The sequence below is a fragment of the Maylandia zebra genome, linkage group LG23 (assembly GCF_041146795.1).
Source record: "Maylandia zebra isolate NMK-2024a linkage group LG23, Mzebra_GT3a, whole genome shotgun sequence".
Lineage (NCBI taxonomy): Eukaryota > Metazoa > Chordata > Actinopteri > Cichliformes > Cichlidae > Maylandia > Maylandia zebra.
This window is the reverse complement of record NC_135188.1, coordinates 3,939,850-3,962,650: the sequence shown is the minus strand read 5'-3', so window position 1 is coordinate 3,962,650 and position 22,801 is coordinate 3,939,850. Positions and strand designations below refer to the sequence as shown.

Here is a 22,801-nt window from a genome sequence, read left to right as displayed (position 1 = left end):
ATCCGTCTCTTCTTGACAACTATTCCTTTTCCCCCCATACGGACACAGAAGAAACCATTATTGGTTTTAATGATCACTTCATAGATTAAGTCCACGGTCAGTCACATGTGTGACAGCAAGAAATCAATATTCACCAGAAAGCATTTAAACATTAAAAGAGAGGCTTTTCGTCATTTGAAATGAGAGTGAAAGTCAGAGCCCTCGCTATTTCCAGGGAAAAAGGGTTGGAGATGTAATGACTGGGTGGGGTTGAGGGGGTGTAATAACTATATTAAAGGTCAAGAGAGTTAGACGATTATTTCGCCATGTAGTATCAGCAGTAGGGGTTGTCTGTGTGCTCCTAGGAGTGCTCTGACCTTTAAAAACAGAACATTTGAATCCTGATTTTAACCATCTTGACATATTCTACAGATTCTTTTTTTTTTTTAAAAAGCTAAAACTAAATTTGAAAAACTAAACATGCCTCATGGATCAGACTAACATCACACCATCTGGTTTCAAGAACTCTCGTCTGATAGGCATTCACAGGTTTACTCCGAGGTACTTTTAACAGAATAGAGAACTGCCAATATGTGGGCACTTTTCTTTGCAAATAACCTGTTATTATGTGAGACTGCATTGACTAAAGCAGTTTCACACATTCACTGCAACCCCAAACCTTTCTATATATATATTACCTGATGGAGTGCCGATGAGAATGCAAATGTTCAAATGCCCCCGTGTGAGAATAACACGTGTAATTGTCCAGTAAAATAATAGTGAGTGAGTGGGCATCATGCGTCCTGCATGCTCTATCCAGGCAACAGCCTCATTTAAATTAAACAGGACATTATCAGCAGTGAGCAGCGCCTCTGAAGTGAATCATGTCCTGTTTTGTGTGACATGTGAAAAAGGAAAACTTTCATCTGTTTCTCTTAACACTGACTGAAGGGAAATGGTGTGATTCACCGCTTCTTCATAAATTACTACCTAATTAGGCAGTATAACTATAAAACAAAGCGCAGTTCAGAGTCTCCATTGCTTACATTTTGTGGGAAATGCATTAAATAACCTATAATCTGGAAAATATTGACAAAGGTTTAAAAAAGCACTACAGTTAGTTTTCTAACTACCTGCAAAAGCTTTAGAGATGTTGTCCTTTTTCCATTCCCAGGGTTGGTCATATTCATCAGCCGGTCTCTCGTCATCTTGCGGCAGTCTGCTGCTCTCCTTGCCCTCTTCTTGAGCTTCTCCATACACCAAACCCAGACACTGGCCTCGGATGTCTTCATAGGGGGTGTCATAGAGCTGCAGCCCTCCACGCGCCTGTCCTCCTCCTGGGTTACGCTGCAGCTCTGTCACGTCAGATCCAAAAGAACACAAGTTCATACATCGCCACGAACATATACATGCAAAAATATGTCTGTTGCATCGCGTTTAACCAGTCTGAAAGAAAACAGATAACATTACAAAATATTATCTGACACAGATGACGTTCCCCTATGCTAATATTATTCTGAGCTAAAAAATTTAAACGAAGCCTGTTGAGCTCTGCCTCGACTAGAATTAGGGGAAAGAGACAAATTATGTTTGCACAGCTTGCTGTGAGCTCAGAATCTCATATGGGGGGGGCTTAATGATGCCTTGGGGTAGATGCTGAGCAGCAACACAGTAGACAGCCCACCACCCCTCCTCTTGTCCAACCTGAATCCCAGTAGCAATCTTGCACAGCTCAACACAGCATCCGCAATTCCCTGTTAACATTTTCATTACCTTCTCTGCGGGTTTTCAACCAACAAATGCTACTTGGCACCTGCAACTGTTATGTGGAGTCAAACGTGGCCATGAGATAAAAGGCTTTAAGGTTATTGATGCAACCAAGAGGTGAAAATCTGATTTCCAAATGCATCAGTGAGAGCCTCTATGCTGCAGCAATACCAATCAGCAATGGCTTTTTATATGTAGACCTCAGAAATGTGCCCGCTTTAAAAAAACAAAGTAGTGTTAGTAGTGAAAATGAGAGGAAAAAATAGAAGAGCAGACATTTCTGTGCACACATCTGGTTGTTTTGTAAGGAAGAGTAGATGGAAAGGTTTGCTTTCGAAAGGCAGAGAAAAACTTTAACCTTCACACAGCAAGATACAGCTATTGGGCGGTCTTGTAATCACCATGGTGACCAAGTGGTGGGCCCCTCGGGAAAGACCCAGAGGTAATGGAGATGAGGGTGGAGGGCAAATCGTAAAAGAGAAGGAGCAAGGCAGAGAAGCGAGGGAAAGAGGAGGAGAGGATGTGGTGGAGCCGTAGGAAAAGGAAGGGGAAAGGGAAGCAATGAGGAAACAAGAGGAGGACGCGAGAGAAAGGCAAGGAAGGGCGGAGGGAGGATTGGGGTCTGTCAGTGTTTGATGTTAAGTCATTGAGACAGAAGCACAGCGGGGCTGTATGCTGCTCTACCTGCGCTGGGAACCCGTGGTGCCGTGGCAGCCTGGAGATGGAAAAGATGAAGGTCGGGAGATAAAAACCGACATGAAGGAAATAAAATGATAAATTCACAGAAAACACGATGGAGAAAAACACAAGCAGGGGGTGGGGTGGCGGGAGTAAGAAAACAGCAATTTGACAGAGTGACAGACACTGGAGATAGAAGGGAATGACGACAGGAAGTCTGCTGAGTGTTTAGGCATGCAGACGTGTTGGGAGACCAATCTTTTATCCCCACGAGCACAATTTAAGAATCACGACGAAGCTGCTTAAGAAGAGTAAGCATTAAAGATCTTTACTACTAAAAAGTACCGTTTTCAGGACAGTCTTTGTGTGAGATCATTAAAATTCTGATTGCGCACCTGATTTTGCTGCTTTGCTGTTCTTTAGCGGGAAACAGCAGATTTAGACAGACAGAGGGACAGACAAAAGCAGGCAGACAGACAGCCCAGGAGTGACAGACTCAATGCAATGTCAGTGAAAGAAATTTTACAATGGCCTCCCAAATGCTGCGCCATCACCACTGCACATCTAATCTCTCCAATAGCTCCATCCAGCTGAACCACAAAACAATTTCTCCAGCATTTCTTGGTTTAGGCGAAGGAAGGGATGCACCATGCACTTATCCATGATATTATGAATTTCACGTGACGACTAAAAGGGCAGCACAAGTGACGGCGGAGAAAGGACAGGGCACAAAATTCGGTAACGGACAGATTAGAGTGACAGCCAATGACTCCCCTCAGGGGAGAGCCCTTGAGATGAAGTGAGATAGAGAAATGGAGAGAGAGGAGGGGGCAGGCTTTCACACTAAATGACTAGGACAGATGAGGGAGAGAGAGGGGCTAAAGGGGCAGACAGAGATGTTATAGAAGGAGAGACAAATGGAAAACGATAGATGTGAGCTAGACGATGTGGGAGAAAATAATCACAGAGGTGGGGAGGGGTTCAAGACTGTATCGTGGCTAGACTCTTTAAAGGGACTTTTCGTGAGGCTGAGAACTGACACAGCTGGCTGCTAAAATACTCTGGGATGGTCTGTTACAAGGCTCAAGGTGGTGAATAAATGTAGCAATTAAATAACATATTATACGATATTTATACTGAACTACAGAGAAAAGGATTGTTATATTGGTCTTCTGGTTTTGTTCAGTAAAGGGAGAGCTGACAAATTACATATCGGTGATTTTGTTACTTGCATTTACATGTAAGAGCTGCGTATATTAAGAATGACAATTTTACTTTTATAGCAACTTTAAAACCAGTGTTTGCAAAGTGCAGCAATGTGAACGAGAAAGAGTAACAAAAATGAGAGAAAATTTAAAAAAGGGAAAGTTAAAGCAACATTATGTTATAGAAACAATCATGCAAGAATAAAAACTTCACAAGTCTATAAAAATGTGCTTCAGGAAGTAAAACGGCACTTATTCCACAAGCTTTATACTTTGGGCGCCTCCAAGCTGGAGGGCACAGTCTTGACTATGAATGACCCGAGGGCTGAGAAGCAGCTCGATGGAGGTAATGGTTTGGCTGTGTAGCTTGGAAACAGACCAAGAAATACTTTAAAAATTATCATAAAATCTTTCTAATCAGGATGTTTAGTAAGCCACAGATGAACCCAGCATCCCTGTACAACAGACAGTTACAGTGGTTCACTGGTTCAGTTATATTTGTATTTTTCATAGCAGGTTTCTGCGTTCTGGACGAGGTTTCTGGCACCAAAGTGCAAAACAACAAAGCTTTATTCAAGCAGCCATCACTCACATGAACGAGTCATCCTACAGGCTGTCCTACATGACGTTGTGCAAATTTGGTATTATTATTTATTTCTTAGTATTTTGTATTATGTCTGTACTTGTACTCAAAATGTGCATGTGAAGATGGATGACGTACTACTGCAGACCAAATCTACCTCTGGGTACAAATAAAGTAACCTGAACCTAAAATGTACAAGGAGCTAATGAAGAGAAGATACCATTAAGGTGACGTAATGCCATCTGCTAAAATCAGCAACACATCCAGCTGTTGTATTCTGAAGCTGCAGGAAAGAGGGTGACATTTAGATGAAAAAGGCCAAGGATGAGAAAAAAAATTAAAACCTGTGGCAAAACTGGGACTGGTTAGATTAGGGTGTTAAGGGCCCCCTGACCTGTTATGACCCTTTGGGCCTCATAGGGCTCCATATAGCCGTTGTTTTCACAGGGAACAGGTCGAAGATCTGGGTCTGGTCGGTGGTTCAGTCGAGCATCAAATGGGTCCGAATAATCTGTGTCTCCAGCCAACGGAGCGGACGGCACCACCTAAAGGACAAAACAAACTTCCTCATGAAAGAGAAGATTTACACAACTTTAACTTGACCCTCTGGAAAGAAAATGCTGACTCAGTATAATGAGTCACATTTTCAAAAGGAGCTAGAAGTCCAGCGACAGGCTATAATTAGTTGGACTTTTATCCATCATTTCTGGAGTTGCACATCAAACGAGCCAATCCTAGAAAACAAGAGTTTTTTGGATAATTGGGAATCACAGTCTCCATGTTAATGCCAAAAAAGTAAGGAGTGCTGCACAGAAAGATCCCCACTCAATGGCATGCTAAATAGGTGTTTGCTCACAAACAAATACACATGTACGGCATTACCGTGTATACTATATTTAGCAGCTAATCAAGGCAGTTAACTCTTGAATCCCTTGAAGGAAACATACTGCATCTTTCTTGTCACATTAAATGAATAAACAACACAGTGAGAAATCATCCTATCTTAGCACGACCCAGTTTTTGGCTGAAGGTAGAGAAGAGGAGATTAAAGAGGGAAATGTCCAGTTGGTGGCATTTGTTCTTTCTTACAAGCACAGGAGGAAAACAGTTGTAATCTGGCACAGTGACAGCTACATAGGAAAGCATATGGTCGCACATGCATCTACAAACCCATGCGCACGCACAATGTTCTTTGTCTGTCACTCTCTGACAAAGGAAATCACTGTAGCGAGACTTGCTGGCCAATTTCAAGATAAACACATCCACGCCCTGGTAAAATTACATCCTAATCCCATGTTGATTCTGTAACAGGTTATCTATCAATGCACAGGAATCTGCAATGTTAATTAGAATGCGGATGTTCCCACAGACCATGGGAAATTAATGAGAACAGAAGAAGAGTGGGGCAGAGAGGGGAGCTATTGACTTCAGTTAAGACTGCTACTTCAAGCCACTTCAGGACATTTGCACTTGTAGCATTTTCCATGAGTGGAGTCATAGATTTAACTGCAGTGATGAAAAGCCGGAAATATTCCATAACTTATTCAACATATGTTGCCGAGTTGATGTGTACACCATACTGCTGTAAGATTTTTATTTTTTTCTTCAGTCGTTCTGTTAACATCTGCCTTTTTTTTGTAATTCTCAGTAGCTTTTCTACAGCACAATATGCAGCGCACGCAGCCAAGAGAGCAATACAGTCCTGATGACCCAAACAGCGCCAAAGAATAAATTTCAGCTCCCTTTGGCCCTTGACATATCACCATACACCATACAGTATATGGTTCCTAACATCTGCTCATGTGGAGGTCTCTCTCAGCTTGCAAAACCAAACCACATCTATTATTTATAGGACATAAACTCAGGGGACTGTGACCCTCTCTGATTCAATGGTCCGCTCAAGCCATCAATAATTCTTTCTTCAATCTAAGGTAGTAAGATTATGTGTTGCATAGGACATATCATGATTTATGTAAACAACACATATTTCAGACACAAATTAAAGTCACTTGCTTATGGAGTCTGATCAATAAAACTGTCACAATGATGAAAATGGGATGAGAGAAGTGGGAGAGTTTCTTTCCTTCGCTAGCCTTCCGGTCATCCCTCTAGTTCTCAAGAGATAGGCCACATAAAAAGCTTGTCATCGCCTACATTTTTCCTTATATAGGTACAAAGAGAAACTCACGGGCTCTTGCTGATCCTCTAAAGAGATGGTGCTAAGTAGGATCTTGGTGCGTCCCAGTTCCTGTGAGTCCACTTTGATCAGTCTGTGTTTAGGAGACTTCACGTCCACACTGGATGACTTCATGGGAGACCCATAGACAGGTGTTGCAGGTTCAGAAGTTCCAGACTCTCCCCTGGATCTATTTTCTGAGTCCTCATAGGGATCTTCAAAATCGAGGTCTCTCTGGAGCCGATAGGCTTTGAGGATCTCGCTCTCTGTGTAGTCTGGTGTTGGAGGCTGTGGAGGCACCTTCTTGCCAAAGCTCAGATAGTCTTTTAACCACTTGGCCATTTCCACTCCAAATATGCCAGTGTGTGGTGAAGGGAGAGAAGGAGGCTGGAGGAGATAGACATGGACAGATAAAGGGTTATTGCTTTACCTTTTTTTCTTGTAAGGCTTTGTGAGCTATGTGCTGGATTTGCTTTGTGAGATTTTGTGCTTTTCTAAATGTGACAGGTCAATGATTAAAAATTAAATCTTTCAATTATAAAAAAAAAAAACCCGCGACGATAATAATCCACAGGTCCTGCTTCACTAACAATATTTGTGTAGGATTATCTCCCCCTGATCACAGAGCCACGATTTCGGTGCTTTTACATGCATTCGTGTGACATTAAACTACACCGACAGCTGGGCTTTACGCACTCCTTTTGTTTTACGCAGGGAGCAATAACGTCTGGCATCTGGACTTTGCCCAAGGCTGCAATTACATTTCACACCCCAGCAATAAAAGGCGACTCTAACGCGGTGATACAAAAGTAAAAGCAAAGTGTGGAAGAGAATATTAGAAATAGACGAGGAGTTAAATAAATATAAGTTGTTTTAAATTCTAACGATTTCACTTTTTGGAATTTGAGGAAAACAAATTAATAAGTTCAGTTTTGACCCAGTCTTATTTCAGAAAGCCGAAGATACGCGGATTTCCCTAAACTTCCCCTCAAAAGCAATGACCAAAACACTGAATTTAAACGCCAGAGCGAGCGCTGCGCTCCGAAAGCACATTCACTCACCCAGCCAATTCAGTCCTTCAGCCACTTTGGATGCTTAATTCCGCGTTTTTCCATCTCGATGACAACAAAACGACACCGACAAGTGTCAAAACCTTCTACTTCCACTTTTTATTCCACAAAAGCACAAGAAAAAAACCAAAACAAACAGTATCCTTTCTAACACAAGAGCCCTGAAATCCAGCAGAGTTCCTCCAACGACTGGCGGAAAATGCGCGAGTGACGAGACCGACTACAGCTCCGAGAGAAACTCAACCGAGCGATTAAAGGGGAGGTGCTTCATTCCCTGTGGAATATCATCCTACTCCCTTTCGCAGTCAGCCGACCGTTCATTCATTGAAATATCTGCACATCGCACATGCTTCAACAATAGCTGCATCCTCTTAAAGCGGTGCACGAGGAGCACAAATCAAAAATTGAATCTAGGAGCTGAAATAAAGAAAAAACAAAAAAACACCTCGCACGAATGTCATCCAAACTTGTGCATTATTTATTCGCATGACATCATCGGACAATTTTAATGTTTCAGCGTCAGTCTAGGTAAGTTAAATGATTTTGCCTTTAACAACTGGGAACTTCAAACGCACTAATAGTACTGAAAATGTCATCTGCTTCCCACGCAGTTGACAACATGATCAGGGTTGTAGGGACCAAACAAAAGAAAGCCCTACCACACAAACAAGATGCCAAAAGGCATCAAGTCCCATCCACTCTGAGGAAAAACTTAAGGATGTTTGTGTTTCATCTTCTCTTTTCAATCCTTACTGACCTCTCTGAATGTGTTTCATCCTCTCACAAACGTCACATCATCCACTGCACAGGCAGGAAAATTGGATTGTGTGCAACAGCGGTTAAGGACCATCTAAGTCTGTTAAAAGACCGTAAATGCCTCTTTCTTTATGAGCTCACTTTCTCCCAGGGGTGAGAGAGAAAGGATGAGGTCAGCAAGCTAGAATCCACCCCCACCACACTATCAGCACAGCCATCAACATTATCCCATCTAGCTTTTTACATCTCCGCCATTGTGCCTACTGAGTCTGTCTCCACCAGTGTTTACCAAGTACTGGCTCCATACCTAAAGAGGGTCAAGAGATCAAAAACATGGCTCCAGGTGTTTCTGAAAAAAATCTGAGTGCACTTTATTAGTGTGAATGCAAATCTTTGTGGGCCCTGCAGCTCAATTTAAATCAATTATAGCAGTGAAGCAGTAAATGTGAAGAAGGGATTCAATTTCACTAGCCACTAAATGCCTGCCATTATTCTTATTGGGGAAAAGAAAGTTTCCAGAGTTGAAAACAAAGTCTCATTGTGAGGTTTAAGTAGTCTGAGAATCAGTCGTTATCATATGGGCATTGTGCTAAAGATTTTATCTTATAGGAATTAGATCCATATATTTATTAACAAAAATATGCCGTCCCCACAAAATCATGTTATCAAATTACCTACAATCTTTTCTCCCAGATGACAACGGAAAAAAGCCATCTTTTGGTTGTCATTATTTCCTGGAGCTTTACTAGCTCCCGATATCTCTTCCCCTGCCCTTTCTTTTCCACCTTTGAATTTTTATCTCCTCTCATATCTTTCACTGTAGCTGTAATATCTCTTCTCTTCCCCCTCCCCTTAGTCACACCTTCCCCTTTTTTCATCTGCACAATCCCTTCAATCCAACACCTCCTCTAACCCCCTAGCGAGTACCATATTGAGGACACATCTAATTTTTTATTTCCATCCCGACCAGGGTGAAAGCCAGAACTCAAAGACAGAGACTAAGCAGTAGATGGAACAATCAGAGATGAACAGACATGCAAGCTGTCAGAGTGAGCAAGAGGAGGACACATGGAGAGCACAGAGGGGAGAAAAACTGAAATGGAAAATTTGGATCTCTCACCGACATGAAATCAGAGACAGTCAGACTGACAGGCACACAATCAGACAGGTAAATAGTGACTGCAGTTTTTTCCATGCAAAATAACCGCAGTTACATAACAGAAAAAGAAGCTCTGTATTTTTCTTTTCATAGAATTAATAAGGCTGCCTCATTATAACGGGCTAAATATAGAGGTGACATTTCCTCTGAACTCCAAGCTTCACTCAGATTTTGGCTTCAATGTGCTATCATTTATGAAATTTGACAAACACAAACATACTACAGGTTTCACACATACACAGTGATGCACACATATATCAAAGCCTTGAGTTTAATCTTAATGTCAGCATAAGCGTTTGCCTTGACAAAAGGAGATAGTGAGGGGGGGGGGTGCAAAGCAGACCTGTAGAAGCAGCGGATTTCCATAGCTTCATCTGCCTTGCATCGACTGCCCTCATTTGGTGGTTGGTGTGCATTGCATTCCATGTGCTCTTTAATAAGCATGAGCACACCAGTGTCCCACTTTAACCACAGTTAACTTACTTGTCAGTTACTTGCAGTTATGACAAAGAACAGGGCAACTGCAAACAAAAAAACAAAAATAACCCGCAGAGGCAGTAAAGCGAATCAGTCTAGTAAAACACACACTAGTCTTTACGTGGCACCTGTAATACAGTAACATTAAGGTAAATTCTATTTTCCCTCACCTCACTCTTTCTTATTACATAAAGGTGTTTGCTTCCGGGGTCGGGCCCTCCAGTGTTGCCATTGGTGAGGTTTACTTTCTGTGATTGGCTAAAATTTTCTAAACTGTGGAACTTTCCCACCGCTACCACTACCCGCAGAAAACAGCGACAAAACAACAAATCATATATGACGTAATACCTCGATAATGTCACCATCACCCTATGAAACGCCTGTGCTCGTCACTGCTTCTCTACGCTTCTTGAAACCACAACTTTTAGAACAAGTCTGCCTTTGGCTGGCTGTGCTGCACGCGACAGAACAAAGTTGCCATCCATCATCTCCAATCAAACGCTGATCCGGCGTTTCCTGCAGTGCTGATTGGTTAATTTACGATTAGGGCGGGCGCATTCTTGCTGTCCGCCAGGCAGCAGTGACTTCAGTATTTTGCCGCGAGGAGCTCGTGGGACAGATGAAACCCTCACCTGGAGCTAGACGGTCGTCCACGGGTAGGCTGCACGTTTCTCCAGCAATTGTGTGTCTGCATGAACTGCGTTAGTGTTGATGCTAGCCTGGTGGTGCATTCCCTATGTACTCCCCAAATTTTAGTACTTACCCTGTGGCTGGTCCACTGTTGAGAGCTGAGTAATGGGTAAATGAATCAAACCCTCCTTAAGACCCACTGAGAATTACACTAGCATTTTAACTTTAGCTCTTTTTTTTTATTCTTACTTTGCAGTGCACCTGTTTAGACAAAGGCTGTCCAACCGTTATGAAAAGCCTGAAAGCAAAATTTAAAAAGATTGAGGTAAGAGCCATCTGTTGTGTGGCATCTTGAGTTTTACAGGTGGGTATGTTTTAAAGGAGCACACCTGTCTGATATGCTGCTTCAAGTTATTTGGTTTTTAAATGAATGTTAAGGTGTTGAACTGGACTGTGTTATGTAGTCATTTATACAGTCCCAGGTTGCTTTCTGTGTGTATGTGTAATGGGGGGCAGTGGGATTTGGTGTCACTGAGCAGCAGGAAGGCAGGACTGTCTCCAGACTGCAGCTGTAACCAGAGATCTCAGGTAGCCCTCAATTATTCACATGTACCTGCACACACACACATGCACACACAAATAGCTCCTATTATCCTGCTGTCATCCCTTTTCACATGAAAGCTGTTTAAAATGTTAACTTTACTTTCTAAATAAGAACCAACAGAGAATTATAGCAATCCTCTACACGATGCAGTGTGGTGTATTCAAACTGATAGGCTGCACTGAAAGTTGCTGGTTTATCTAACTAGACCTACTTGTGTTAGCATTTTCATGGTGGTGATGCTTTTAGAACAATTATAGGCTTTTCTTTGTGCAGAAAAGAGAAATTGCTAGTTCGGGCTGTCCTGTTTTTGTGGTTTGTACCTATTTGTGTTTGTGTCTTGCTTTTCTCCCGTTCCCTATAAATGACGTCCCAAACCTGCAGAGCAGCGTGCAGCTTGTCCAGCTCCCTTTTCCTGTTTTTGCTGAGTCCTCACATCGCACAGGCCCTACTCTGAAGCTGCAGAGGCACAGATCTGTGACGCTGACGCCAAGGGGTACTGTTGGAAGACCTGGCAAAAAAAAAAAAAAACTAATGAAGAAAAGAAATGAGGTGGCTATAGAGAGGAAGGCACAAGAGAAAATGTTAGGTTAGAGAAAGGAGGGCAGTGAGGAAAGGAGGGAGAGTGTGTGTGGTGCAGTGGATAGACTGTTACGACTCTGCTAGCAGCTGGAGCAGGACGAAAGGATGCTGTTTTAAATGCGGAGAGGGAGGACAGAAAATAGCTGTGTTATGTGTAAGTGCGTCACAGTTTATGTGTGACAGTCCTTCGTTTTCACTGGAGGTATGATTTCACAAGAGCATACATTCTCTGGTAGGTAGAGCTTTGCTGTGTTTTTGCTCTGACCTCTAAAGGGTAGCTTAAAGAAACTTAGGGGTAGCTGATTTTTTTCTCTCGATCATTTGGAGTGTGTTTGTATTGTTATGAAGCCAGGTGGCAGTGTGTATTGTCTGATAGGAAACACTGCGGTGGCTTCGTATACTGTAGCTGTATTTAGTTGTGTGTGACACCCTGTTAGCAGCATGGATCCTCAACAGCCTGTTTATAGCCTGATGAAGAGGTTCTGTCCTTGTTTCAGCCTGCTACCGCTGCCAGTAGGTATCACATAGAAATATAAGTGATTTTTTTGCCTCCGTAGTTTATAATATTTCTGTATTTAAGTTATTTTGCATAAACTATAAAATTGTTGTGCTCTGTTGTCTTTACTGTGTTTTTCTTTTCTTTACTGGATCATTATCACTAGTTGTTGCCCATTCTAACTGCTCCATATTTCTCAGTCAACTGTTGTGTTGAATGGTAAGAGAAGTGGTACGGTATCAGTTTTCGTGGTGACCTGTTCTCTGTTTTGGCCCCCTCAGAGTCAGGACTGGAGTAAGAGTGATGAAAGGCTCTTGCAGGCTGTGGAGCAGAATGAACCCGATAAAGTCTCAGCTCTCATTGTCAAAAAAGGTCTCTGTCCTACCAAGCTGGATGCTGAGGGCAAGTCGGCGTAAGTTGAGTGCCTAAGTCTGCTGTGCCTTCAACCCTGTTGAAAATTTGTATCCAGGTAGTACCAGGAAGCCAACCAGTTCAAATGAACTCTACCATTTATGCCAAGAAGAGTGGTCAAATATCAGCTAGACCTGTGCCAGAAACTTACCAACAGTTACCAAAAAGTGCACCTTAGACAAAAACTCTGGAAAAAAAACTGTCCAAAGAAATCATTAAAAAACTTAAATTACAATCACATTCATGTCCATAATTAGGGAATGTCAATCTATGACCACAAGTGTAAATAAAAGTAACTAGAATCTTGAGCTGAAACTTAACTGATGAGAAGGATCACTAATTGTGACATTTTGCAATAGAAATGCAGAAATAAAAGCCATTTTTATTTTTATCCTCTCACCTGTAAGATGTGGTGGCATGTCCTGTTTCTCCTGACAGGCTTCACCTCTCTGTATCCCGAGGCCGGCTAGATTGTCTGGAGGTTATCATCTCTCATGGTGCAGACATCAGCGTCACCGATGGGGCTGGTGAGGGATTTTATTAAACAGAAACATAGTTGTATCCTGTAAGCCACTGGGCTGTTTATAAAATACATGTAACTGTCTGACTCCAGGCTTCAGCGCCCTTCATCTTGCAGCCAAAAATGGCCAGTCTGAGTGCTTAAAGAGGCTGTTACAGGTAAAAAAAAAAACCCAACAATGACACCATAGCTAATCAATTAATTATTGAAATCATTAATAAAAATAATGGCCATTATTTTAAATATTTATCCGGTTACCAATGATGCGTGCTTGTTTCCTCTAACAGGAACGAATGGCGGTAGACTGCACGGACAGCATTGGAAGGACACCGCTCCATCTTGCAGGTCGCTGTTACAGCATAAAATTATTACACCAGTTTATTTAATTCCATAACAGTTTGCTTATAACAAGATTTTATTGATCGTTCTGTTTAGAAATTCAGTTGAATTTAATCATGTCATTGCAAAACGTACTATATGCAAACTTTTAATTGCCTGAACGCTGGTTATACTCACAGCGGTCAGTGGTTGCATGTCCTGCACTGAGACCCTGTGGGACTTTAAAGCCAATCTGGATGCCCAGGACACTGTAAGTTTGACAATTTAGCTGTTTGGTTTGCTGTTTTTGCTGACCCAAAATAAATTTTATTTTTATTTATTTTTTTCAGGACGGGGCCACCCCTCTGATATTGGCAGCCCAGATGAGTAGAGTGGAACTGTGTGTCTTTCTATTGGGTCGAGGTGCAAATGCAAACATACAAGATAATCAAGGAAGGTAGTGAACTGTTATTGATAGTATCCCAAATATTGTTTTCCTTGCATGGCTTGGTGAGGCAGGGTATGACTGCTTGGGCCTTCATTTCCTGTTTCTTGAAATCATTATAGATGCAATGACTGAAATGTCAAACAGGTTGGAATTTCACATCACTAGAAAGTGTCATGAAACCACTAGAACCCTCTAGCTAAGCTAGAACAAAAATAAAATCTCTTCAGGATTACTCCCACAGCAGTCTGGGTCTGCAGAAAGGATTCCCATAGAATTACTCCAGTAGTCGAGAGATTTGGAGGGATGCAGGTCAGGATCTCCAGCTGGGGCAACAGCTTTCGGGTTGGCTTTAGATGGCCCCTTGGAGAGGATTACTAGAGAACAGTCCTCGGGTTAAAATTAACAAGGGAAAAGACACAAATTTGACATAAAATGAAAAACTGCAGTATTTTCTGCTTCATATTGAGTATCCTGCAGTGTGTTTGTTTTTTGTTTTTCAAAACACATCCTGACTTTTATAACTGGAAACTTTGAACAAAATGAAACATTGCGCCTTTTTTTAGCATATTTTATTTTGCAATGATTGACATGCCAAACGAGATAACTCTGCACAATATGTAAGTGAAGGCCTGGAAAGAAATAAACATTCTCTAATACTTCTGTAGTTTCTTTTTGTATTGCATTCCTCATCGTAAGTATTTTTTTTATTGCCTTGTAATTATATATTGTGTGGGGTCACAGGTCTGCGTTGATGCTGGCCTGTGAGAGTGACAGCGTTGAGACTGTAGAGGCTCTGCTGAGAGGTGGGGCCAACACACAGCTGGTCGACGGCCTCGGACACAAAGCTACCGACTACAGCGTAACCACAGGCAACCAACGTATCATTGAGATGCTGCAGGATGGAGTACCTTCAGGTATGAGGCCCAAGTTTTCTTTCAGTAGTGTTTGCATTTGCTTTTGTTCTAAGATCTCAAAAGACCTGTCTCAGTAGTGCAGCTCAGATAATCAATCAAATTACTGAATGTTTGGGAATGGTGAAAACACAGCTACTCTGATCCCCACTGTAACACATGGTACACAGTGACTTTCCAGAGATAATCAGACCCAGAGTATGGTTTGAGTTGCTGTGATATTCCAGATCCAGACATTCTCATTGGCCTCCTTGGAAAACAACTGTAATAGAGGGAAGTGGATCAGAAGGACAGCTGGGCGTGATTGTAAAGTGGGGCATAAAAATGAAAAAGGCTGCTTCCGCTTTTATCTCTCAACAAAGACTTTGCTGATAGGTTACATGGAAAACAGATGTTTGACTTTTTTTGAGAAGATGAAGGAGGTAATTTGGTGTGCACATGATGCCTGACCACATCGGTTCATAATAATTTGAGAGATTTTCATAGATTTACTGCATAATACATGAATGGCACCCATGTAAACTGCATATTAGAAAGGGATTTCAGGGCATTGTCTGCATGTTTTTCTAGCTGTTTTCTGAGTCTCTGTGCAAGTGAGGTTTAAGTGCTTTAATGTTTCTTTCCCTATGCATACATAGTCTCTGAGGGCGCAGGAGAGGAGGTAATGTTGCATATTCTTGTGCTGCATCACTCCTTCCATAAATGAGATCATGGCTCACTTTGGCAATCATATTGTGCATGTTTTCCAATATGAGGTCATTGTTTTTTTCGTTTTGTTTTTTTTGTGCTGCTTTCTTTGTGTTGGCTTTCTTTCTCTTTAGTTGGCGACCTTTTGTCTCATCTTGATTTTCTCCATTTTTTCCCTTTTGTTTGTTTTTTAAGTTGAGTTTGATCTTTGCTTGCTTGTTATCACCCTCTCACCTCAATGCAGCCTTCTCAAACCCCCTCAGCCGCTTCATCAGTGCAAGGGGGGACTACCCCCCGCAAACGGAAAGCTCCTCCACCACCTCGGTCTCCTCTTCAGGTACTGTAAGAAACATGTTAGTGGGCACGAAACATTTCTCTGTTCAGTGTTGTCAGTATCTCCTGTACCCTAAACATGAAGTGATATTAGTTTAATAGTTGAGAAATGTTACACCTAAGATTTTCTTTTGATTGACTGTAGGAAATAAAAAGATGTGAATGAATTTTTAGTTTACAGCTCCACTTGGCACTCTGAAAGAATTGGCAGGTGTCCCTGTTTATACTAATTGTACCATCATTTCTTTGGTGAAATCTCTAAGCTACAACATTGCTTCTCAAGACATTAACTGGATTGTTTATTGATCTGTGTGATGTGATTCTCTTGATTATTTTTTTTCTGATCTCAAAAATGCAGGGTGTGCCACCTTCCCAAAAGTCCCAGAGTTCAGCTCCTCCTGCCCACTCTCCAGAGCCCCATCAGTCCCAGTCCCCACCTCCCTCTCCCCAGCCTCAAGAAACCCAGCAGTCACCCCAGGTTAGCACTGTAATGTTGGCTCTTATTTGGCTTTTAAGGGTTTCTTCCTTTATCTTAACATAAAAGGCAGACTATCGTTGGTTTAATTATTTTGTGTTGGGTTGTTTTTTGCTTGTTTTGTTTTAGGCTGAAGACGAGGAGGTGTTTGAGGAGATTCGGCGGCTGCGACTGGAGAGAGGCCGTCTGCTCCAGAAGATCAAAGCCTTGGAGCAGCAGCAGCAGAGTGCCCTCTCTGCCTTGGAGGAGGTACTGAACAAGAGTCTCCTTAATGCCTTGCGTGCATTCCCTTATTTTGTTTAAACCATGAGTGATTGAAATTGTACTTTCTGAATGCAACTGCAGTGGCCAATATTATGTGTGTTTGCTCACTAGCTTTCCCAACTAAAGAAACGTCTGGAGGAGGCAGAGGCAGAGAGGGACAAACTGCTTGAGGAACTGAAAGCAGTCCATGGTATTGGGGCGAGTGACTCTGAGGACCTGGATGAAATGCTGGACTTCCCAGGTATGCGATCCAAATATTTGTGACCGTTCCCGTCCCTAGCACAGAGCGTGCATGCACTTCATGCCGGTGTCATTGCTGTGCCACTTGGGTATTCTTACATCTTTCATGTCAGGGAGTCATGCTGATTTATTTTTGTCTTTGTTTCTTTTTAACTTTCGCTCTAGAAAAGCTGCTCTCCAAGCGCTCCAGAGCCTCCCCTGCTCAGGATGAGGCCTCTTCTCAAACGGACATTGACTCAGTCAGCCCCTCTCCTGCCCCTGCAGACCCAGGAGCTGTTGCTGAGCTGCATAAACAAATAGAGGAACTTACTTCCCAGAATGCTGAACTTGTTCTGAAAGTTCAGGTCAGGCAGCATAAATGCATAAATACACAGCTAATGCATAAGTACCTACTCTCACACATGCACAGACACCATTTTCATGCCTTCATTATGTTGGCTCATTAACAAAGATAAATTGGTAGTCAAAAGAGTATTAATTGGTTTCCTGGCAAGAGATGAAGATTCTGTTTCAAGAGTTGCTGAGTGTCCTTCATTCAAGCATTAGTCATGACCACTTAAACTTTGGGATGCTTCACTTTGGTGCACTAATGTACCCAGGCAGTTAGTTCATTTAGGTATAAATAGAACACAGCAACATCAGATGTAGACATGGAGGCATTTTGCAGGCGTTCTATGCTGACCGGTTCATGCTAGTTGAAGTTAATCAGAGCTTATTAGTGCTGATGGTTTTATGAAGCATTCTGTTATAGTGTGATTGTTCATTCCCCACTGGAAACATGAAAAGTCCAAACTCAATAAAGACTTAAATAAACTGAAGTAAAATTGAATTGAACTGGCAGTATATGCTCATGTGCTCACACTGTCACAAAAACGTGGTACTCTAACGACACTACCTGAATTTTCTGTGCACATTCTGTTGGGCTCACATATTGAAGCTAACTGAGTTTTTAATAAGCTGCTATAGTTTCACCTCTGTTGTGTACAGATGTTGGAGATGTTCGAGAAGGATGACACAGACATGCAGACCTCCAGTTCGGACTTTGTCCCTCTCGTTCAGTATGAAACCCTGAGAAAAGAGTATGAAACCCTTCAGGAGCGCTTCTCTCAGGCCCAGGCTTCAGCAGAGGCTTCAAGTGTGGAAGAGCAGCAGTAAGAATTTATTTGAAATACTACCACTTCAAACTAGAATCACAGGAAGAGTTCCCGTTCACTGGCTCTGGCCTTCATTCTAAAATGTGCTTGTTTACAAATTGAGTCCTCGTGACATAAGGCTTCATGACTGCTGTTGCATCATGTGTATTATTTTTCTTTGAAAAAATATAAAACCTCATCTGTGTTGCAGCTAAGCAACAAAACACTTCAATAATACACTGAGAAAGTGTTATCTAATTCTGAAGCAGTCACTCATTTACACCCTTGTTTGTTTAACAATAAGCTGTATGTCACTTGTTTTCATAAAGGCTAAATATTTATAATTGATTAGAATTTACGTTGGGTTTTTTTTGTTTTTTGTTTTTTGAGGACATCACCTTGTGTTGTTTTCTGTAATAACTAAACGTCTGACTCATATGAATATAGCATGTTTTCTTAATTTCACTTCAAGTCTCTGTTGTTTTGCAGTGATGATGAGCGCTCTCAGGGAGGAGCTGCAGATTCAGAGAATACAGAAGCTCTGAAGGAGAAGCTGCGTGAGCTGGAGGAGCAGTTGGCCTCTTCCAAATCTGAGCTGGAGGAGCTAAAGGAGCAGATGCGTGTCGGGGTGCTTTCTGTGGAGTGTGGTATAGGGGATATTGCTGCAGCAGGTGCTGGGGCTTCAGAGGAAGGCCTGAGCCAGGAGGCAGAGCAGCTGAGAGCCAGGGTGACAGAGTTGGAGGAGGAGCTTTCTAAAAGAACGGGTGAGGCTGGGGGTCAGAGCAATTCGGACAGTGACATAATCAAACAGCTGACAGAGAAAGTAAAGGAACTCCAGGCTGCTCTGGCCCAGAAGGAGTCTACAAAAGAGGAAGAGGAGAAAGAAGACAAAATAGAAGATACAGAAACAGTGAAGTGCCTACGTGACAACGTTGCTAAGTTGGAGGCAGCCCTGGCAGAGAGCAGGTTATCAGAAAAAGATAGAGGCGGAGCAGGAGATGGAGATCAGGTCCATCGCCTTCAGGAGCGTTTGCACGAGCTAGAGGGAGAACTGAGGAAATGTGTGCCCCGCTCGGAGCTGGAGGAGGTGCAGGTGAATCTGGGACTCCAGTGTGAGCAGCTGGCAAGGGAGAGGGCGGATGTGGCTAGAAGGCTCAACGATGCCCTCCTGGAGCTGGAGAGACTCAGACCTCCACCACACGGAGAAGAGGAAGATGAAGAAGAGGAGGAAGAGCATTCAGAGAGTTCAGAGCCCTCAGTCATATCAGGTACAACTGATAATGCAGTGTCATTTTGCATGAGTAGAAAACCATTGTATTTAGTTCACAGGTTGAGTTCATGTGTTATTATTTGTGCCTCTGTCCAATCAGAGCACTCCAGACGCACCTTAGCAGCAGTGAGAGAAGAACTTGAAGTAGCGAGGCAGGAAGCAGCTCAGGCTCTGGATTGTCTGTGCGCCGAGCGAGAGAGCCGGGCACAGGACGCCCTGCAGCTGAAGGACACGGTGCCACTTGCGAAACATAAAGAGGCGCTGTCGGCGGTGTCAGAACAACTTGCTCAGACACTGCAAGAGCTCCAGGAAGAAAAAACCCTTCGGGGCCATGCTGAGGAGCAGGCTGCCTCACTGGAGACTAAACTGCAGGCCATGCAGGATGCCATTCCCAAAGAGGAGCATGAGAAAGTCAAGGTCAGCAGAAATGTACAAATATGATAATAACAGCTCAAAAGGTCAGTGATCAAAAGTAGCTGATAAGGCCGGGCTCTTCTTAAATATGTTAAATATAGACTCAGCAGAAGAAGCTTGTTGATAAATGGAAGGAAAACCATTTCCTCCACTTTTAAAGGACAGGTTCACATTTTTTCATCACCTTAACTCACGTGCACAATATACAGTAATAAGTTGCTGTAATTGTTCTGTAAAAAGCTAATTGTGAGTGAATCTGCCTGCAGTGAAAATTAATACATTTTATCTGAAGCATGAAACTTCAGGGCCTGAATGATGCCTCCATTTTTTCCTGAAAAATCTTTAATATTAAATACAACGAATTATAAAATGGGCATTTGCAGTTTCTTTAAATTGTTTATTGAGGTATGGAGAGAAGTAAGAGCTATGCACATGTGCTTTTAGTTGACTTCTCCTTCTGCTTTTAATTTTATTCAACCACAACTCTTAAGCAAACAGATCCCTTGTTAATGAACCTTGCCATCTTGCACATTATTAAATGGCATATGATAATAATAATAATAATACTGATATTGAATTTCCAAATTTTAGAAGTTTGTTTTAAATGCACACATGGTCAGACGGAATAAAACTCTTCAGTTAATCCTGGCTCGTCTCACAGGCAGAGCTCCAGCACGCCCTGCAGGAAAGTGAGAGCGGTGCAGCAGCAGCTCGGGATGCTCTGAGTGAGAAGGAGATGGAACTGAGAGAGCTGAAATCCCAGAAGGCTGCAGAACAGGGTCTGATTTCTAAGGAGGATCACGAGGCCCTTCGGCTCTCTTTGCAGGCTGAGATCAACGCCGTCACGGCCCGTTTCAACGATCTTACTCGTAAACACGAGAAGACCTGCACTGAGGTCTGTGTGTCTATGATATTATGTGAGACCTCAGATGTTATTGTTTTGCAACAGCAGCAGTAGCTGTGGGCCTTGATGCCCTCCTTGCCTGCCTTTACATTATCCTACTCCATTACTTCTGTACTTTTTGCTGCAATGACCCATCTGAGTCATGTACTAAATTTGCTTGTGCACTACCAATTCAAAATATAACAAAACAGCAGAAAGCAATACAGCTATCCTACTAATTTAAGTTTTTATTATATATTTTTGCATTTAATTGATTTTAATTGCTGTAAAAAAATTAACTTCCCAAATGTGGGATAAATAAAGTACATCTAATCTCATTTTAGGGACACTCCAAATTGAATTTTCCTTCACATCTGCTGTTGCATTTAAATAATAAACTAAACGGCTAAATGCAGAGATTTTTTTTTTTATTAAGAGGCAGGATGAGACTGTTGGTATTATTTGTCTACTGCAGGTATTCCAGGTACAAAGGGAGGCACTCTTTAACAAGAGTGAGCGGCAGGTCGCAGAGTCGCAGCTCGCCACAGTTCAAAAACAACTTGCTGAACTACAAGCCCAGTCAACCCATATCCAGGAACTCCACAAAGACATCCAGGAATCGCAGAGCCTCGTGAAAGAGAAGGACCGCAAGGTGAGATGCTAGCTGTTCATGAAGTTCACGGCTGCTCTTGAAGAACAAGGTTGTGAAAAGTGATGTGTTCAATATGTGTGCAGATAACAGAGCTGTCAAAGGAGGTGTTCCGACTGAAAGAGGCCCTGGGGGCTCTCTCGCCTCCTCTCGGAATCACCTCTTCCTCCTCATCAACCCATCATGGTAACCCTGGACAGCAAATGGCTCTGCAGAATAGGATTGCCATCCTCACTCAACAGCTCCAGGTGATCTATTAGATTCAAAGTGAAAATGTACTCATAAGTCTGGACGAATAAAAAGGTTTTGAGTGGTTTTTCATTCTAAATGTTTGGATAGATATAATTGATCTGAGGCCAGCAGGGAGCTTATTCAAATGAACACAACCACAATAACTGAAGTCAGCTTTTAGTGCACTTGGATCTAATTCTGGGAACAGTTAAAAGATCTACACTTGATGACTGGAAAGGCCTGACTGGGTTGTAGACAGATTTGTACTGTAATATGATAATGATATTGTCCTTTTTTTGCAGGATTGGGAGAGAAAGCACAAAAAAGTGGTGACTGTATACCGCTCACACTTACTGGCAGCTGTGCAGGTCAGTTCAGTGCACTCATATGCACAACAATTAGGACTGAAATGGAAATTTGTTGAGGATTTGTTTGTGTGTCTGTGTCTACTTTGGATCACACAACAGCAGTCTTTGTATAATTACATCAGGTGCGTACACATTGTTGACCCTGTTGTTCTGACTTTTTAACCCTCAGCTGTAAAAGACAGAGTACTGTAGTCATCCTGCCAGGCAGGCAACGCTAACACACACGTTTATGAGTGTGATAACTCCAGAATGATGCAACATAGGAGTTTCAAACTGATACAAAGGTGTATCTACTATAAATCTCGGACAAATTTAGATCTCAGTGACCTTGACCTCAAGGTCAATGTCAAATTGATACCAAAGGTATATCTAATAGGAGCCTGAGGGGTACCACTGGCTGCCGCCTGTATTTTTCAGTTGATTTATCTAGATCACAGTGATTTTTAGTGTTCAGTTCATTGTTCATTTGTTATTACCTTTTGGCGTGCTAGTTATAATTTATTGTTCTATGTTGTTGAGCTGGCTGCATAGTTGCTTACCTTTAATGCTTTTAGCAGGTAGGAATTGTCTTCTTGATGCCTCTCTTAAAATGGGACAGTTATTGTAATGTTTAGTTGGTGACATTGTTTTTCTGGAAATACAAGTATCTTGGACTGCTATTTGCAGTATCGGTTACCTTTCATTTCAAGATGGCATCATCGTCTGTCAACAGGGTCGCATGGATGAAGAGGTGCAGCATTTGCTACTCCAGATCCTGAAGATGACACACGAGGGGCAATGAAATTTAGAGCATCTGCAAGTTTCTCTCAGCTCCAGTCCCCTCTACAGGGCAGCATAGCAGCTCTATCACAGCAGCCTGTGGGACCAGTACCCAGTATAAAGCCAAATACAACTGATCTGTGGTCAGGTATCGCTGCATGCTTGTAATGTAGTAACCCAAACAACCGATAGAAAAATGGAACATGGAGTGCCTTTATTGTGTAGTATGTGAGGAGTTTATGAAAGCAGAATGTGAATGTGACAGAGTGAATATTTAGACGATACCAGATGCATTGATTTGTTTTTTTTTTATATAATAGTTTTAATT

At 42.3% G+C, this 22,801-nt stretch overlaps 2 protein-coding genes across 8 annotated transcripts in view; one reads left to right on the top strand and one right to left on the bottom strand.

The window, feature by feature from the left end:
* shdb (Src homology 2 domain containing transforming protein D, b) overlaps window positions 1–10,324 on the bottom strand; it is a 26,051-nt gene extending 15,727 nt beyond the window's left edge. Inside the window, exons 1-4 of one of the 5 annotated variants that reach the window (XM_004554990.5) lie at window positions 10,199–10,324; window positions 6,401–6,775; window positions 4,607–4,757; window positions 1,113–1,334 (exon numbers count right to left, since the gene is read on the bottom strand). In XM_004554990.5, coding sequence (XP_004555047.1) covers window positions 1,113–1,334; window positions 4,607–4,757; window positions 6,401–6,730 — 703 coding nt within the window. In that variant the 5' untranslated portion in view covers window positions 6,731–6,775; window positions 10,199–10,324. Of the gene's footprint in view, window positions 1–1,112; window positions 1,335–4,606; window positions 4,758–6,400; window positions 6,776–7,449; window positions 7,695–9,716; window positions 9,948–10,020; window positions 10,174–10,198 lie in introns of those variants that run through there. The other 4 variants (XM_004554987.6, XM_004554991.5, XM_004554989.3 and 1 more) reach the window with 4 other exon arrangements.
* On the top strand, window positions 10,182–22,801 carry ankrd24 (ankyrin repeat domain 24). 3 transcript variants are annotated; one of them, XM_012920121.3, is made up of 23 exons: window positions 10,182–10,506; window positions 10,737–10,805; window positions 12,441–12,571; window positions 13,009–13,097; window positions 13,184–13,248; window positions 13,378–13,435; window positions 13,609–13,679; window positions 13,759–13,865; window positions 14,598–14,770; window positions 15,406–15,428; window positions 15,699–15,791; window positions 16,146–16,265; window positions 16,392–16,511; window positions 16,638–16,767; window positions 16,932–17,110; window positions 17,754–17,917; window positions 18,389–19,167; window positions 19,270–19,586; window positions 20,245–20,478; window positions 20,942–21,118; window positions 21,202–21,363; window positions 21,649–21,714; window positions 22,427–22,801. In XM_012920121.3, the coding sequence occupies exons 2-23, from the start codon at window positions 10,770–10,772 to the stop codon at window positions 22,493–22,495; spliced, it is 3,363 nt and encodes a 1,120-aa protein (XP_012775575.3). In that variant the 5' UTR covers window positions 10,182–10,506; window positions 10,737–10,769; the 3' UTR covers window positions 22,496–22,801. The 3 variants fall into 3 exon arrangements, with proteins under 3 accessions (XP_012775575.3, XP_004555050.3, XP_012775576.3); XM_012920122.3 differs by lacking the exon at window positions 10,182–10,506 and adding an exon at window positions 10,539–10,649; XM_004554993.3 differs by lacking the exon at window positions 15,406–15,428 and having other exon boundaries at window positions 15,718–15,791.